At 38.6% G+C, this 19080-nt stretch overlaps 2 protein-coding genes across 2 annotated transcripts in view; one reads left to right on the top strand and one right to left on the bottom strand.

Annotated features, from left to right (window-relative positions):
- The window catches only part of LOC112057716 (uncharacterized), a 241449-nt gene extending 237038 nt beyond the window's left edge, over positions 1–4411 (bottom strand). The window contains exon 1 of the mRNA XM_052888421.1: positions 4399–4411. The gene's annotated coding sequence lies outside the window, so the exon portion shown is untranslated. The remainder of the gene's footprint in view (positions 1–4398) is intronic.
- A 3950-nt stretch (positions 4412–8361) lies between these two features.
- On the top strand, positions 8362–17915 carry LOC112057743 (solute carrier organic anion transporter family member 2A1-like). The gene is made up of 12 exons (XM_052888296.1): positions 8362–8389; positions 9355–9525; positions 10448–10618; positions 11331–11528; positions 12357–12548; positions 13125–13246; positions 13989–14084; positions 14378–14571; positions 15442–15555; positions 16171–16292; positions 17039–17179; positions 17665–17915. The coding sequence occupies exons 1-12, from the start codon at positions 8362–8364 to the stop codon at positions 17841–17843; spliced, it is 1728 nt and encodes a 575-aa protein (XP_052744256.1). The 3' UTR covers positions 17844–17915.
- The last annotated feature ends 1165 nt before the right edge of the window (positions 17916–19080 follow it).

The following is a 19080-nucleotide window of genomic DNA, read 5'->3' on the forward strand; positions in this document are numbered from 1 at the left end:
TATCATATTAAATATGCAATTTACAGATAAACAACATGAGGATTATCATGTTATGTTTTAAGATATAAATGACATACCACAAATGTTTTATTTCAATAATATTATTATTCTTTATTTAATTTTTAATAACAGTGATTTTTGATAATAAAAAAAAATATACCAGTTTTTTTTCTATTATGCAGTTTTACTTTTTTTTGAGCCGTGATAGCCCAGTGGATATGACCTCTGCCTCCGAATCCGGAGGGTGTGGGTTCGAATCCGGTCCGGGCATGCACCTCCAACTTTTCAGTTGTGTGCATTTTAAGAAATTAAATATCACGTGTCTCAATCGGTGAAGGAAAACATCGTGAGGAAACCTGCATACCAGAGAATTATCTTAATTCTCTGCGTGTGTGAAGTCTGCCAATCCGCATTGGGCCAGCGTGGTGGACTAATGGCCTTATCCCTCTCATTCTGAGAGGAGACTCGAGCTCAGTAGTGAGCCGAATATGGGTTGATGACGACGACTTTTTTTTTCCTTTACTACTTTCATCTGAACTTAGTTAGTTTCCATTCTACTTTATCAGAAGCTATAGACTCTCAAAAACAAGTAGACACCATTTATACAGATTTTAAAAAGGCATTCGATAAAGTACCTCATGCTCTTCTAGTTGAAAAATTAAAGTATTATGGGTTCTCAGGTTCGGTATTGCAATGGTTATCGTCATATTTGAACGAACGAACATTTTACGTAGTTATTAATGGTTTTAGCTCCTCGATAAACAAAATAACGTCAGGTATACCTCAGGGATCACATCTAGGCCCGATTTTGTTTAATATATTTGTAAACGACGTTGTACTATGCTTTGAACAGTCCAAACCATATTTATATGCCGATGACCTAAAGATATCAAAAACAATTTGTTCAATGGCCGATTCAGTTCTACTGCAGAGTGATCTAAATAGACTTATAAATTGGTGCAAATCTAATGGCATGCAACTTAACCTTAATAAATGTCTTCATATTAAATTCACTCGTAAAGTCAATATATTTCAAACACAATATAAATTAAATGGTAATAGTCTCAAGGAAGTTGAAGTTATAAAAGATTTAGGAGTTATGTTTGACAGAAAATTAACCTTTTTGAACCATACAGAAAGTGTGATAAAGAAAGCGTCTAAATTACTGGGATTTGTTATGCGCCAAGGTCGATCTTTCAAAGAACCTAAAACTAAAATGATTCTTTATAATAGTCTTGTGCGTAGTCATTTGGAGTACTGCAGTATTGTTTGGCGTCCACATTACGCTACCCACCATTTAAGGCTAGAACGTGTGCAAAAAAGATTTATGTGGCATCTATCATACTCATCCAAAATTCATAAAACAGTAGTTTCATATAGGAAAAGGCTCAAGTATTTTAAAATGATAACCCTCGAACAAAGACGGGATTTGTTAGACCTAATATTCTTATATAAACTGCTAAGAAATAAGTTAGACTGCCCTGAGTTATTAGGTAAAATAAATTTTAGAGTGCCATATAGATATCCGCGTTCTGCTATTACTCCACTTTTTCCACCTCACACCAGGACTGTTTTCGGCGCCAACTCCATCTTCCCTCGGCTATGTAAACTGTATAATAAGCTTAGTGGTTCACTGGATGTCAATTCAAATTCGCTTAACACATTTCGCAGGTTAATCATTAGTAACCTGGTTAGCCAAGTATGACTGGCTTGTTTTATTAGTTTCCTTGCATTTTTTTTTTTACTATTTATTGTTTAGTTTTTTTTTATTAATTTTTGATTATATAGTTTTGGATACAGAAATACATATTTAATTTTTTCTTTTTTGCTTTTAATTAGGATACTTTATATTTATATTTAAGTTGTAAAATATAAGTATTTTGTTTTGTAAAATTATTAGATGAAAGTGGTTTTGCAAGCAATGTTTGCTTTAATACGATTTTGCATACGCTAAGTATGTTAGTTCATAAGTTGATTTTTTTTGTATGTGTAAAAATATGTAAAAGTCGCTAGCAAACTTAATAAATAAATAAAAATAAAAATAAATCTGTTTGAAAAAATAAAAATATGTAACTTGATGGTAGTGGTACGAAAGTTAAAATATATGTAACCCGGGTTGTTCCAATCTGGATTGGCTAGCTTAGAAGGAGAATTACCCATCCTTGATAATTCTACTTTTATAATGAAATCATTATTTCAACAAAAAAGTTTCCTACAACGTTTTGCGACATTTTAAATTCATCTTTAATTCAAGTAATAAACAAGTTAAGATCTTTGATTAAACAGCCCAAGTTTTACGATATTTTTTAAAGACTTATGATTGGTTTTTTGTTCGTTTTCTTGTTTGTGAAGCTTGTTGGTTACACAAAAAAATAATACAGCTACAAATGTTACTTCGCCGCTATGGTACACCGGCGAACATTTTGCCCTAATACTAGTGTGATAAAATAGTAGATTGTTATACAAGGGGCTAAAAAGACCCATTTTATACGAGGTATTTTTAGGGCCCGAGACGTAAGGCGAGGGCCGCCTAAATAGAAACCGAGTTTATAATGGGTTTAGCCCCACGTGTTACACTCTGCTTTTCACTACGATTGCGAGAAAATAAAATAGTATAGTACAATATTCAATGATTTATTTTAATTGAAAATTAAATGTACAAAGTCTACAATTATGGATATTAAGAGAGATGCTTTTACCCGGTAACATAATTTCCGACTATTGTGAATATGAATAATGAATGTGAGGTAAACGTGGGAGTTTGTTAAACTATTATAGTTTAAAAAACTCCTTTCGTAAGTAAATCCATTCGTTATTGTTTTCTCCACTTATTAAATTTTTTGTAGGTTTTCGTAGGTATTCGTAGGTATCGTAAGTATTTAAGTAAATGCGTCTCAACTTTGATGGTAACAGATTGAAAATTTCATCCATCTCCAGATTAGGATCATTATTCTCACTAGATGAAGACAACAATAACAATTATTGTTGAAAAATATGTAAGTTGCGGTCACAAATTTACAATGAATTTCTGAAAAAAATCAAGTGTGTATTCACGCCAATTGTTTTTTAAATTCTCGCTTTTTAATTTTACTTTTTTCACATGAAAAAAAGGCAAAGGTATTACACCGTAAAGGACCCATGTCTTCAAATCTCGCTCTATTCGCAACTCAATAAAATTAAATAAAAAAATAAACGCATTCCACAGACAAGAACGGTGCATTTCATTCAAATTTAAAGTTTTTTATTTATTTTTCAAAACAATCGGGGATTCTATTTTCGAATAAAACCTCCTCCGTTTTATAGTAGGCTAGTACTTGGCTAGTACTCGTAACAGACAAGAATTAAAAAAACAAAATTACTTTAGCCCCTAGAGGCTAATATGCTTGTTTAGCCCCGCTGTGGAGTGGTAATATGACAGTGTTTTTGAGCAAGAGTAGTGAAAAATGTATTTTTCTTCAAAAAACGTACTTTTGTTAATTAAGCGAACGATCACCACCAGGTCATGTAGCCATCTGGCACGATTCTCTTTCTACAAACGTTAACGCTTCGTAAATTAACAACATGTATGGGAATGACATTCATTATCGACAGGTCACGTGATCAAGTTGTCGATCGGATATGTCATGTCCACACATTTTGTTAGTTTTCTAAGCGTAGGCGTTTGTAGATAGACGTGACATATGGCTACGCCCAGTTAATGATAATGACATGAACAAAGTCTTAACGTGCTGTTCGAGTAAATTATCTGAAAACTTCAATTTTTTTTTTTATATAGAACTTGAACCCAGGACCTCGTTTTCCAAAGCCACTGTCTAACCACTGGACCAACGAGGCAGAGAAATAGGTTTTTTATTCTTCACAAATTAGCCCTTGACTACAATGTCTCCTGATGGTAAGTGATGATGCAGTCTACGATGGAAGCGGGCTAACTTGTTAGGAGGAGGATGAAAATCCACACCCCTTTCGGTTTCTACGCGACATCGTACCGGAACGCTAAATCGCTTGGCGGTACATCTTTGTCGGTTGGGTGGTAACTAGCCACGGCCGAAGCCTCCCACCAGCCAGTACTGGACCAATTAAGAAAACCTCAATCGGCCCATCTGGGAATCGAACCCAGGACCGTCTTGCAAATCCACCGCGCATACCACTGCGCCACGGAGGTTGTCAAAAATACGTAAACTTAGGTAATTACACAAACAAAAATAGAAGTCCAAAATACAAAAACTCCCTATCTATACAAATCCGTAATTCGAGATAACGAACGCGGAATCGATAACAATGTTCCATCTACTTAGTCGAATTACTCAACACTCAGCCGGCAGGTGTCGCGAAATTTTAGATTATTTTACTTAATAATGTTTATTAATTGTAAACTAAAATATTCAAATAACTAAATGGTAAAAAGGAAACAAGAAGAATACAAAGAAGAATACATGAAATGGAATTAAATATAATGGAAAGTAATGCGTAATTTATTAATCCAAAGTTAAAAGGTTCTTGATATAATAAATTAATTGCTGTGAGCTGGTGATAAAAATCTTCACAATGGGTAAGTTAATTTAGGTATTATTACACAAATATTACGATTTAAATTTATAAGTAGTTGTATGTAGTGCAAAGATGCAGGATATATTTATTGATGTTAAATATCTTCAATGTGTGAGTTTACCTCATCCCCCCAAAAAACGACAGACAATTTTGTTGGTGAATATGAGTACGATACAAGTCCTAAGATCATTGGTCTGAGTTAAGAACCCTTATTCGGCTTACTGTTGAGTATGAGTCTCCTCTCGGATTGATAGGGGTTAGACTGTCCACGTCCACCACGCTGGCTCAATGCGGATTGGCAGACTTCACACACAACAATACCTGCATAGAATTAAGAAAATTCTCAGTGAAGCAAATTTCCTCACGATGCTTTTCCTTCACCGTTTGAGACACCGTGATATTTAATTTCATAAAATGCACACAACTGAAAAGTTCATGCCTCGGACAAATCTATGCCCTTCGAATCGAAGGCAGAGGTCATATCCACATTGCTATCACGGCAGTGTTAATATAGTCAATAACACGGGTCAACATGAAATTTGACTTTGATTGCAAAGCATTAAATTTCGATAGTTTAGGTCGTAATTAAACGGAAAAAATATATGGCATGAAAAAGTTTGCTTTTGTGCTTAGAAGACTGATTGAACGAAATTTTTAAAAATCTCGGATTTCAATTTTTGATTGAAATAAAAATGTTTATTATTTTTATTAAGTTTTACTATCAAATTAGCTTACAGAAAAGTGGAAAATAACTTAAAAGTGCACACTTTTACTTTTTCTTTTATGTTCATAGCTACTTTCTCTCAATAAACCCCAAATATAGTCGCCCATCATGTTTTCATTGTATTGGCCTTGATAACGTTCAAGTTCAAAATTCATAATGTCCTGATGGAAACGTTCTCCTTGCTCTTAGGAATAGGCTCCCATATTGTTTTTAAATTTATCCAAATGAGCATGCAGCATATGTACTTTTAATGACATCCTGCAGCCCATGGCCTTAAAATTTGTAAGCATATCCTCAACCAACTTTTCGTAGTTTTTTATTATTTCCTAATTTTATTATTTCCAGCTTTATTATTTCCTAAAAATCCAGAAACTACTGCTTTAAAACTGTTCTAACTTGCTTTTTGAGTACGATTCAGCAACGTTGGAAATTTTTCATCGGCGAAAATCTGTCTTATTTGCGGACCAACAAAAACCCCAGCTTTAACCTTTGCTTCCGATAACTTCGGAAAAAAATTTTTAAGTATCCAAAAGCTTCTGAAGTTTCATCCAGTTTTTTAACAAATTGTTTCATCAACCCTAACTTAATGTGCAAAGGCAGCATTAACACTTCTTCCGCTTCAACAATCGGCTCAAATTTGACGTTCTGTTTTCCGACACACAATTCTGTTCTTACAGGCCATGACCGTTAAGTTATTCTGGGCTTGTAAATTACACCTGATAGTTGTTGTTGGTTGACTCGGGTGCCATCTAGCGGCACAGTGTAAACGTTAATATCCCACTCTGACCGCGCGGTCTTTTTAAAAATATTAAAATCAATTAAAATTTATGAAAAAAAATAAAAATGAGTATTATTATTATAACTATCACAAAAGCAAACTTTATACCGAAAAAAGGTATTTTCTTTTCGTTTTTGTGCATAACTAACTGGAAAATAATAGTATAAACTTTAGGACAAAAAACGAAAATTTTTTTGTAGAGTCGTGTAATTAATAATAAAAATTAATGATTTAAGTAACCTATCCCTGAAGTTCTGTAATTATTTATGCGAAGGGTTTGTCTCAATAGAAGAGATTATAGTAAGTACACATGTAGAAAACACACTTTGCTTTGCAATCTAATACTTATTCTAATCTGTAGGTACTAATATTAAAATAAGGAAGAGTGTGTTTGTTTACTTGAAACCCTTATCTTAGGCTCTGAAAACTACTGATACGAGTAGAAAAAATATTTTTGTGTTGGATAGTCCAGTCCATTCGTTACAAGTTCCTCGAGTAAGGGTGGTAATAACATTTAATTATTTTAAAAAGGAGGGGAATTTAATTACTATAAAGTTGTTCTGACAGCGATAGTATGAAAGTTTGATTGGTGTATTGTGTTCTTCCGCCCATCTACCCTGCTTCTGCCTTCTGGCCCCATCAGGCGATGCTTCTGCGCTCGCCCAAACGCCCCGGTGACGCCGCTGAGGTCCCTTAATGAGCCTGCGGCACTTATACGATCGTGTGAGGAACTGTGGGTATATGAACAATATGTCGGGCAAGGGGTGGTGAGTGTTAAAGTATTTTAAAATAATCCTTCAAACCCACACCCAAGGTCAGTCCTGGTACCTGCCTGAGATGTTTCCTCTACCACAAAATCCTGTACAACTCCTGTCGTTCCGATAGGCAGTCCAGCCATAATAGTCACTTGTCACTGGATCATCTGTTCTTCTTATTAGGATCAAAGAAGACGTTGGGAAATAATATTTAAAATCTGGTTATGACTTTCAAAATCTGTTTACGTAGGTATATGTATACGTTTTTCGAAAATATCCTATAAAGATAACACGGCCCCTCACAGTAGTACAATCAGATATATAAATATGAAATTTCTAATATCTAGGTGATTAATGCCTATATAACATTGTTATCCATGCTTCCATTGATTAGGCAATTATAATAATTTAAATAATCTTCGCTAACGAAGGTCATCGATTGATAATGACATAGTAACTTGCAAATACGATACAGTCATGTGGAGATTTGATCGATCTGCGATCAAATTATGAAGATTTACCTATAGATTGTTAACAGATATCGATTGGGCATTGAAATATCCAGAGGTATATAAATTATCGTCGGAAAAACCCAGATTTTTTTTTAAATAAAAGCAATTTCCTGAATTTGGTAATTGAAAAAGGCCTTTGATAGCTAGACTTTTTTGGAAGATGGTTGATGACTTTAGGAGGCAGATTTCGAAGTCCTAGAGTTGCCTGGAAGAGATCGCTTATTAGCGATAAGGAGCATTTTGTAATATTTTTGTATCTATTGTATTGAATGTTCTTTGTGGTGTACAATAAAGTGTATTTTCTTTCTTTCTTTTTCTCTTTCTTCTTTAAGAAGTAGGAATTCGTATATCGTATATCATATGTGACCATACGAAATCACGTGACTTAAGAAGTTGGTGTATTTCGTAAGTACCTAAATACGTCAAAGTTAGTGAACTGGCCTATAGGCAATGATATTAAATACTGTTAGATGTGAAAAATGAGGCGCTCAAAGAGGAAATTTATACACAACTCAATGTTAATTGTGGTCAACAACGAACGTTCATAAAGAAATAATACTTAAAGTAAAAAAATCTTTTGTAGGTTTGCGTGTACTCTTCTATAGATAACAAGATCCCCAAGACTGTGACGGACCTGCCAATGCATATTTAAGCAATGTGTCAAAAAACATTTACTTAGTCGAGGTTACTACACCATTGATGAGTTCCATAATGATAAAAATGCTTGGAGGCCGTTGGATCAGCTGTAATGTTGTCATCAATTGTAAATTATAATATTGTATAATTTAAAAGCGCAAATGTTGAGTTTCTTGCCGGTTTCTTCTCAGCAGAACTTGCCTTCCGAACCGGTGGTAGAATCTTTACAAATAGTCAACTGACGTATCAAAAATGTTTGTAAACTGAGCCTACTGAATTTATTTTAAAATTATCATTGCCTGTACTGTAAGACTATTAGCGCCATACGTCTCGCTGTCAAGTAACTCAGACAGTGAGTAATTCAAGGTTTACGTACGTACCTATTGATTGACAGTTGTCTTGATAACCATGTCTCAATGTTCTGATGATTCTCCCGGTAGCGAGCGTGAATCATAGGTGTGCATCTTATCAATAAAATCCTTATATCGTATATCCCTTGCTTAGAGGATTTGTGTTTTTATTGTGTTGTCGTTTGTTCATATCGTCGTCATCAACCCATATTCGGCTCACTGCTGAGCTCGAGTCTCCTCTCAGAATGAGAGGGGTAAGGCCAATAGTCCACCACGCTGGCCCAATGTTTTTGGCAGACTTCACACACGCAGAGAATTAAGATAATTCTCTGGTATGTAGGTTTCCTCACGATGTTTTCCTTCACCGATTGAGACTCGTGATATTTAATTTCTTAAAATGCACACAACTGAAAAGATGTGTGCATGCCCCGGACCGGATTCGAACCCACACCCTCCGGAATCGGAGGCAGAGGTCATATCTACTGGGCTATCACGGCTCACTTTTATACTAATAGTATAAAGAGGTAAAGTTTGTTCGTATCGTAGGAAGCAATATCTGGATCTACTGAACCTATTTTAAACATGCTTTTACCACTAGAAAGCCACGTTATTTGTGAGTGTCATAGGCTATTTTAGCCCCGTATTCTCAGGAGCGGGAACTACGCGGGCGAAACCGCGGGGCGTAGCTAGTCCTTTAAATAATGAGGTAAAGTCCTTTTCATGGAAGATTGTTCAATAAAGGTCAGGTTTTAGCCGCGTTGTAAGTAGTTATGTCTGTTCCTCCTTTACGCTGCGGCTACTAAAGCGATTTTGCTGTGGAATGGGTTTAAATTTTACTCTTATTACTATACATAAGCTTTTCATCCCAAAAAAATCCATGGTTCCCGCGGGGTTTGTAAAAAACTGAATTCCACGCGGCCGAGGTCGCGAGCGTCCGCTAGTAAATAATCAATTATAAAACGTCCATGTACATCAAACTCTGGTTCTAGATAAATTAAGTTTTAAGATAAATTAAAAATTATTAATTAAATTTCAATTTTATTTCAATTAGTGAAGCTGATACTCAAAGGCTGGTTCCTCCTCCGGAAGTACATCCTGACGATCCCCAGGTTCGACCTGTTCCTGCAGGGCGCGCTGCTCATCGTCGTGTTCTTGGAGAGTTACGTCTTCCTGCTGCTGAGGAGGAGCGCTCAGACTGGATACATAAAGACTCTTAATGAAGGTATATTTACCTTTATTCTCATCTAGCTGACGCCGCGCGGTTTTACCCGCGTGGTTCCCGTCCCCGTAGGAAAACGGGGATAATATATAGCCTATAGCCTTCCTCGATAAACGGGCTATCTAACACTGAAAGAATTTTTCAAATCGGACCAGTAGTTCCTGAGATTAACGCGTTCAATCAAACAAACAAACGAACTCTTCAGCTTTATAATATTAGTATAGATTTTGACCAGTTAGCATTTAATAAATAGTGAATACGAAGTCACGTGCCTTAAGAATTCATCATCATTATCAGCCGATAGAGGTCCACTGCTGGACATAGGCCACTTGCATGGAACTCCAAGCACAACGGTCTCAAGCCGCCAGCATCCAGCGGCTCCCTGCAACAAATTGATTATCCTTGGTCCACCTAGTGGGGGGGTCGACCAACACTGCGCTCACTAGTACGGGGTTATTCAGGACTTTGGGGTCCCAACGTCTAACGGCTCTTCAAACTATGGCTACATTGCCATTTCAGCTTCGCGACTCGCTGGCAGTGACTTTGGTTCATCGGCGGATCTCCTCATTTTTGATTCGATCACGCAGAGAAACTACAAGCATAGCTCACCCCATCGCCCGCTGTAACTTGAATTAATGCCTTTAGAATTAATATCTAATAATCGCTAGTTGGTAAGATGTCTGAAATTTGGCCCACTTTTGAACAAACTTGTCAACTTTTTGCAAAAGCAAAAAACGGTTTACTTAAGAAAAGAAGTACCCACGTTTAACTTGAAATTATATTCTAAATCGATTGAACTCTCCTTCATTAATTTCGTTCCATTCTAACGAAGTTTCTCAAGAAACTGAACTTTAGGATACACTATTTAATAATGTAGCATTTAGCGCTTTTGTCTCTATTAGAAGAACTCTTGTATTTTTTTCAGATTGGGTGCAGTTAGGGGTGGGAGGTGCAGAGTTCCTGCTAGGAGCCGTGGTGGCGTGGTGGGGACGGGGGATGAGACACTTCGCGCTGTCGGGCTGGCTCGGGGCCACGGCGGTGTCCGGCCTGATCGTGCTGGCGTTCCCTTTCGCTGAGTCTGGTCGACCGCCGGTGGGTAAGTTAATGTCTTGACCGACCGAAGGACCGAAGTACAGACGGATATTGCAATTATAACGGTATTAGGCTACAGTAGCAACAATCTATGGCCACATCTCCAGAAATCAGAATTCAATTGCGTGGTTGATAATGCAGGGCCGAAGGCAAACAATCCAGAGGCCGATCTCAAACCCGCTGGACGGATTTAGTCAAGGCAACCACGACCACTCTTCCAAGAGTAAACAGTTAAGAAGAAGAGCAATGATCAAAGCAGAAGTATCTAAATATAACATGACAACTTGTAAAAATTTGAAGCGAAAACGTCTTCAGGCTCGTTTTTGCTTAAAATAATCGGGAGCTCTTCTAATTGGTTGATCCTGCAGACATAAAATCTGACGGCGGAGATGATAGAGGCGAGGAGAACAACGCAACCACTGGATTTGATACTATCCCAGCGCAATACAAAAGGTGGACTACAAAGATGGCCGTAAAAATTTACGAAAGCCTTTTTTTATCGATCGGCATCGATCTAGCAACCTCATATTGAACCCTGGTGATTCTGGTGATCTTCCCACGTTCCATTACTTTTGTGTTTTTATACTGCCGATCTAGCAATGACACAATGTCTCCGGATTCTAATTTCAGCTCATTTACTTACTGTTAGACAAAAAGTGTACCTCGTTTTGGTCGGTATAAGTTTAGAACTTTCAATACAAATGTTTCTTCATCAGAGCTCTGCGGTGGAGGCATCATCTCAACGTACTCTGACCTGCATCAGCACGAAGTAGTCGAGGATGAGTTTCTGGCGCCTCGGATGGTGTTCCTGATCCTCACAGCATTGTTGTGCGCCCTCACCAAGATCAGCGTGTGGGCGCATGGGATAACGTACCTGGATGACCATCAACCGGAGAACGGACCATATTTTTATGGTACGTATGACGAACATTGACAAAATACCGTTAGTTTGGAAAATATATTTAAAATCAAGTGTGAACCTTGTCTTAATCGTGATAACGCAGTGGATATAACCTCTGCCTTCAAATCGCAGGGCGAAGGTTCGAATTCACCTCCAACTCTTCAGTTATGTGCATTTTAAGAAATTAAATATCACGTGTCTTAAACGGTAAAGGAAAAGCATCGTAAAGAAACCTGCTTAACTGAGAATTTTCTCAATTATCTACGTGAGTGAAGTCTGCTAATTTGCATTGGGCTAGCGTGGTGGACTATTAGCCTAATGATAACCTTGTCAGACAATTTTCAAGGGACACATTTGTTAGACGTAGGTAGGTTAGGTAGGTGAGAAAATGCTTCACCACCTCAGTTCGCTAAGTTCATAACTTGTCCGACTCTCGATGAATATGACGTATACACAGTTTGATCAGTGTGGTCATGAATAAATATTTTAAGTCTGAGTCCAGGTTAAAAAAGCTTCTATAGTTACCAATACCTTAACAAGCCGTGACCTCTGCCGCCGATTCCGGAGGGTGGTTGGAAACCGGTATGGGGCATGCACCTCCTACTTTTCTGTTGTGTGCATTTTAAGAAATTAAATATCACGTGTCTCAAACGGTAAATGAAGAACAGCGTGAGGAAACCTACTTATCAGAGAATTTTTTGAAAAAACATTCATTCCTACAGCTAAACCTCCTCCTTTTTGGGAGTCGGTTAAAAAGAGACCAATGTTCTGATGGACAGCAATTTGTCTGACAATGCAGATGATTATAACTTCTTTTTCAAAATATCTCTAATGTTTCCAGGAATCCTGATCTCAATCCGTCTGTCCCTCGGTCTGAGTGGCCAGAACTGGATGCGGGAGGTGTCGCTGAGGGACGACTGGTGGGAGGCGCAGATCTCCCTCTCCATGCTCACCCTCATGTTCTGCATACTTTTCACTCTCTTTCCAAGGAGGATGGAGGGTTACAAGGAGTTCGACGAAAAGGAATACAATTGTAAGGGTTTATTTAATTTTGGCTTTTAATCGAGAGAAGTTGTGGGTCTTTTTATGTTATCATAATTGACGGAAGCAGTTGGCCCACCTCATATGCTTTTAGTTTAGTTTTATGTCGCTTAGTGACTGCGCATTTCCGTGGTGTCATTTGGTTCAAGATAATCAGCTGAACATCAGCGCTGTACGTCCAATATTTGCTTGGTACATGCAGCACAATGCTGAGTTCCTTGATAGTTTTTCAAGGTTGTGCCAAATATGACATAGCGGTGTTCTGATACTTAGAGTACTTTTGGTTTTAAACTTGCCTAAGTGGTCTAGGTATCAGGCACTACAATAGTGTTAAGGTGTAGCACGATTTTGAAATAAATGATTTTTCTTTCATAATCATATTGAAAGTCAAAGTCGAAATTATTAATCATCAAAACGGACGCCCCGCGGTCCCATCCCTCTCGAGTATTTATGTGATAAAACGAATGATATTATAAGGGTTCCGTTTTTGTATTACGTACGTTAAGATCCCTAAAAATAATCCGTCTAAATACGAGTAACTATTTACCATTTCTATTCCATGTTGCAGGTATCTTGATCCCAATCGGTCGCATGCTACGTAACAAGGCGTTAGTGATTCAGACCGTCGCGATCTCTCTACTCAACACAGCTATATTCGGATATGTGAATTATGACATGCCCACGATACAGGTAAAGAGCCCCAATAGACCAAGGGTCAGTTTGGTTTGATGCCTTACCGCTGGACTATTGTAGTACCCACTCCTAACACTTCTCGTCGTCTCGTCTTTCCGACTAATTGGATAAATTCATTTAGCGAACAAGGATTGGCTTATGTTATGAATTATTATCCCACTGTCAATGAGGTCATTGTATTTATTTGATTATGAAACACGGCTAAAACTCACGTGATATTAGGTCGGAGTATGTCCGACTAGTTTCGAACCCATACGGGGCCCTTAGTCATGAGCTGGTTCTTGCGTCGCGGCGCGATCCAAACTGCGAAGCGGCTGCGCGACGCACTGCAGCACGCATTGCGCGCGCGGAGAGGGGTTGAGTGGTGGGGAGTGAAGGTTCCGTTACACTCTCCCACGGTTCATTAATGTCATCTTCATTAGACTCGTCTTCTTGTAAGCAAACCGAACTAACGCTATCTTGTCATTGTATTTTGTAACACGAGTGCTAGTCTGTGCAAATAAACTTGGCAGAATCATCAAGCAGCATCTCGGACTTGGGGGTAGTTTACTCGTAGTTAACATAATTATTAGTTACTAGCGGACCTAGTCAAGCTTCGCTTTGACTTATGTGCACTTCTTACCCCTTACCCTACTCCCATCCTACACCTACCCTACTCTACCCCTACCCTACCTCTACTACTCCTACTTCACCTCTTCCCCACCTATCCGAGTTTAACTTTGTCTTTTTGTAATTCCAGGCAAAGTTTCACGTGGAAACGCTGAGGCAGGACCCGCGCACCACACGGACGATCATGGACATCTTCCGTTCCCTCGTCCTCATTTTCTTTGTCTCGGTAAGATTCTTATTGTCTATTTATTTTATTCATGTTTATAAATTCACTTCATTTTACTTCAACTGCGTAGCGCTGGCGCTCCTTCAAAATGAGCGTAGTTTGTAAGTTCTACTGCAGCGCACTCTGTATTGCACTTCTTCTATTTATTTATATTCAATGACAAGTTAGACCTTGACTGCGATCTCACCTGATGCTAAATAATGATGCAGTCACACAAAATTTTAAACATCATCTAATTCAAATTTAGAGACACTTTATTTGTTTGTATGTACCTTGTTAATGTTTGCTTCCAGATATTCAGAATGCGCTTCTCAGTCCGCCGCAGCGATGGCGTGAAGTCCAACACAGCGTCCAAAGTGGGCGGCGGCGTATGCGTGCTCGTGGTGGCCTTCTTCAGTGTGCTGGCGGGCCTGCACTGCAGCACGGGGCCCATCGACGGGCTGAGCAACGGACAGTACTTGCAGCCTGCCTGTAGCGCGGACTGTGGGTAAGGGTCAAGGGACAATTGACAATTAATCTTCTCATCGACGGGCTGAGCGCAACGGACAGTATTTGCAGCCTGCCTGCAGCGCGGACTGCGGGTAAGGGTCAAGGATGCTACTTGTGTTGACCCTTTGGCTTCAAGACATATCAGGAAGACAGAGTCAAGATTGTGTGCTGCAAAAGAAAACGCTGAAACCGTTAAGTGCGACGTACCTATGTCTCTCTGACCGAGAGTAACATTTTTATTCCCTTTGTTCATTTTTATTCCGTTCGTTCATAGAGACTTTTGCGCCGTGGTGTGCAGTGCGACAAAAACTCTGAATTATTTCACCGCGGCTAGTTGCCTTAATTGGTGACAAAAGAGATTGCTCATTATTTGCTCAAAGTCAACCTGGCTGTCTTAATCAATCTAAAGACATCCTGGCCGAGTAGCGCAAGTAACCCTACCTTGTGTAGGTATTTATATGTATTTTCAGCGGCTACCTTAGTTCATAACACAAGCTTACATTGGGGCTTTGTTTTGTCCAAATATATATTGTTGAAACGGGTTGACATCAGAAGCAGATTTAAAGAGCAATACACAATTATTGAATGAAAACATATTGACTACTAAAGATTTCCACCAACAATATTACCAAAATCTCTCGAGTGGCTGAGAAATATAACCTTAAGCGAAGTCTCGGCCTTGTGACGATAAATTTAGGGTTAAGAAAGTCCTTTGAAACTAGTTTCTACGCTGAAGTAATTCTTCCGGCCCTGCCAAACCTGGCAAGATTGCACCAGAGCAGCTTGGACACCCAACACACCCAACACATTTTCTCTGACTTTATTCTTCCAACAATATTTATTTAAGACGATGATAAATGTGTCCCAGGTGCGGTTCTCAGAGCTACGGCTTCGTGCCGGTGTGTATCCTGAACACGTCCACCACGTACTTCTCGCCGTGCCACGCGGGCTGCCAGGAGTATAAAGACCTCAATGGATTCCTGTGAGTTCACCATATCTTCATAATTATGTACCTATTTTGACAGCACTATAGGGCCAATCCTGCCTCTTTATAGGAGACCGGATATGAAACGCCATGCTTCTCCAATGAGGGTTGATGGAAGTAGGGTGCGACTACGACTTTTGATCTATTTCTATTCCATTAAATATAGTCATTGCATTCCAATGCAAATGCAATGAAATAGCCTCAAGATAGGTGCTAAGAAAGGGCTCTACTTTAGGGCCTAGGGCGGGCAATACCTACTACAAATCCGTCAATGCATCTAAGTATTACAGATAGGCATATGCATAAGTATGAGCAATGTGTTAAAAAACATTTACTTTGTCGAGGTTACTACACAATTAATGGGTTCCATTGGAGACCATTGGATCAGCTTCCACCTTCGCACAGGAAGTAAAACTAAAAGAAATTGTAAATGATAATGCTGTATGCGATTTTTTAAAAAAAAACTACTGTTTTGTCGGCTCTTCTCAGCAGAACCTGCTGTCTGAACGGGTGCTAGAGTCTTTACCTAAAGTCACGTCAAGATAAAGTCAAGACGTTTCAAAAGTGCTTGTTAATTAAGCCTATTACATTTTATATTACATTTTACAACAGACTGTTCGATGAATGCAAGTGCGGCCCTCACCTTGCTGTGCGAGGGAGCTGCACTCTTCCAGATTGCTGGCTGCCCTACTCCATCTACCTGGTCTTCTTCACCATGGTCCTCGCTGCTGGAGGTTAGTTAGATATTCTGTGACCTACAGACAACTACTACAATGCATTGCACGCGACCATTTTATATTAAACAGCAAGCGGATTACGACTTCGTCCACGTAAATCTCAATAAGTATTTCGCAAATTTTAGAAATCTTGATATTTTCCGGGATTGAAGTTTATATTAGCCAGGATAAAAATAATAAGGATTAACAATAAAATGTTTCTAATTGAGTAAAGTCATGTAAATAACATTAAGGACCTGATAAAAAAGTTATTTTGAAATCATAAACAGACACTTCAATTTTATATGTATTGTAGGAAATATTAGTCTGAGACGGATATGACGTCGCTCGATCTCGTGTTGACTCGTGCCGACGGTAGGTGGCGCGGCTTGTTTCCGTGAAGAGTAGGGAGTTAGAGAGAGGACAAATATTGCGAATCGTAACCTTTATTCGACATTGGTTCTACGAAAGGTAACGCTTCGAAAACTAATAAAATGGGAATGACAGACCCTATCGACAACTTGATCACGTGATCTATCAATAGTAAATGTCATTCCCATACACTTTTTAATTCTCGAAGCGTTAGCGATTGTATAAAGTGAATCTGCGTGCCACATTGCTAAAGACTCTGAGGATTTTCTTTTCTGTTCTACGTGTGTGAAGTCTGCTTAACCCCACTCATTCAGGAGAGTCGTGCTCATCAGTGAGCATAATGGTTGTTAATGATGATGATGATGAATAATTGTTTCTTTTTTAATTCCCAGCGGCATCGTTCCTCATGCAAGGAATGGTGATACTGCGCGCGGTGCCGCGGAGAGACAAGCCCATCGCCATCGGCGTCAGCTTCGCCCTCATCGGGCTACTGTCGCATGTGCTGGGACACTTCTTGTACATGGTCATCAATTGTAAGCATCCAATCCATCAATCAATCTTAATCCTTCACCAATACAACGTGTGGGATTGACGTCAGGAGTTCGTAACACTCCCGATGCTGATGCACCTCATTTCCCCGCACGCAAGATTTCACACCCGCGTAGTCTTTCCCTCCGCCGCCCGCATATCATCATGGGAGTGTCATCAACAAACTTGCCAAGCTATAGCATACGACCAAGTAAAGAGAAATTGACAAAATGGCGGCGGATTGTTCCACTTAATGAAAAAGTTAACAAACGCTATGGTCACCCTTACAATTTTTGAAACTTTTCCTAAATTTCTCCAGGATTCCATCATCTGATCCTGACATGATGACAATGGGACCACCTCACCTTTCAAACAAAAAATGATTATTCAAATTGGTCTAGGCGTTTTTAAGTAATCGCGTAACAAAACATATAGTCTAATTGAAAACCTCCTCCTTTTTAAAATCGGTTAAAAACTTTTTCGTTTCCAGACTTCACATGCGCATATGAAGTGGACGGCGTGTGTCTCTTCCACAACTACGAGATCTGGTCAATCGGCGCGGTGAGCGCAGGTCTGGCAGCGCTGTCCGGCGTGCTCAGCATAGTCGCCAGCCGGTTCCCGCCCGCGCCAGAGCTCCTCGTAGCAGACGGCTACAGCAACGGCAGATGATAGAGGCTTTATAATGTATCATCAACATCATCATTATCCATTAACCCCCGTCGTAGCGACCGGTCAAAAGAAACCTGGACAGTAAAAGAAGACATCAGGAAACGTATAGAAGCGTTCGAAATGCGGGCGTTTACACGCATGATGGCACAAAGTGACGAATGCCGAATTTTCATTTGTTTTTTTTAGTCACACAAGAACATATCTACTATAAGCCCATATAAAATACCAATCCATGTTCGCAATTTCTTTTTTTTTATTCTTTACTTGTTAGCCCTTGACTAAATCTCACCTGATGGTAAGTGATGATGCAATCTAAAATGGAAGCGAGCTAACTTGTTGTTTGTGGATGAAAATCCACACTTCTTTCGGTTTCTACACGGTATCGTACCGGAATGTTTCTTTTTAACTTGCGTCTAATTGACATTTGACAATATTACATAACTTGACAGCTTACACCGGATATTAATTCAGTTCCAGGTGTTTTTTCTACGTTGTTTTGAAAACTTTTACTGTTTTATACTTGTCTATGTTTAATTTGTAGACATGGAAGCGAAACAAAAACAAAATTATCTAATTAATGCGGGTTTCAAAAATTTTGAAAATTATTTTAGCTACTAAAACTAACAGCAATTAGTATCTTCTTTCCGTAAAAAATACTATTGACCTGCTTATAAAATAAAGGCCCATTTTGGGACATGTCTTTTCAGCTTTTATAAAATCACGAAGGTCTCGCTATCACAGGCGCTAAATCTATGTGACTATAATAGAAGGCGTCCACATATCCGCATCGTAAGTATCGGACCTATCGCATCAAACGGATCGTAGTATTCTTTGCATAGAAAGTCATACAAGTGTATCCACTTATCCAGATCGTACGGATCGCACGAATCCTAACTATGCGGATATGTTGACGCCTTTAATCTTGTCAGTTACGTCACTTGTTAATTGGGAAGATCTATTACCATTAATATCATTAATAGTAGAATATTTATTTTTAGTTATATGGTGTGAATAAGATTGTTTGTTATGACATTTTTGTAATGTTTTGTGAATAAAAATATAATTAAAAGTGTATTGTTTTCTGATTCAAATAGGTATATCCAATATATTTATATGAAGACACACACACAGGACAAACTGTACAAGCGTACAAAGTGAATATTATTGATAATATTATGAAGTTTTAGCAGTTTCAGAAGTGTTAAAACATATAGGTTAGAATTTAACAATGCTTTTT

This window comes from Bicyclus anynana, chromosome 22, assembly GCF_947172395.1.
Source record: "Bicyclus anynana chromosome 22, ilBicAnyn1.1, whole genome shotgun sequence".
In the NCBI taxonomy this organism is placed as follows: domain Eukaryota; kingdom Metazoa; phylum Arthropoda; class Insecta; order Lepidoptera; family Nymphalidae; genus Bicyclus; species Bicyclus anynana.

What these genes read in the sequence shown, in the direction of transcription:
- LOC112057743 (XM_052888296.1), top strand. Translation starts at nt 8,362, where the DNA reads ATGTCTCAATGTTCTGATGATTCTCCCG. An exon ending in TCCTCATTTTCTTTGTCTCG is followed by an intron (nt 14,085 to 14,377) that starts GTAAGATTCTTA and finishes GTTTGCTTCCAG; the next exon opens with ATATTCAGAATGCGCTTCTC. An exon ending in AAAGACCTCAATGGATTCCT is followed by an intron (nt 15,556 to 16,170) that starts GTGAGTTCACCA and finishes ATTTTACAACAG; the next exon opens with ACTGTTCGATGAATGCAAGT.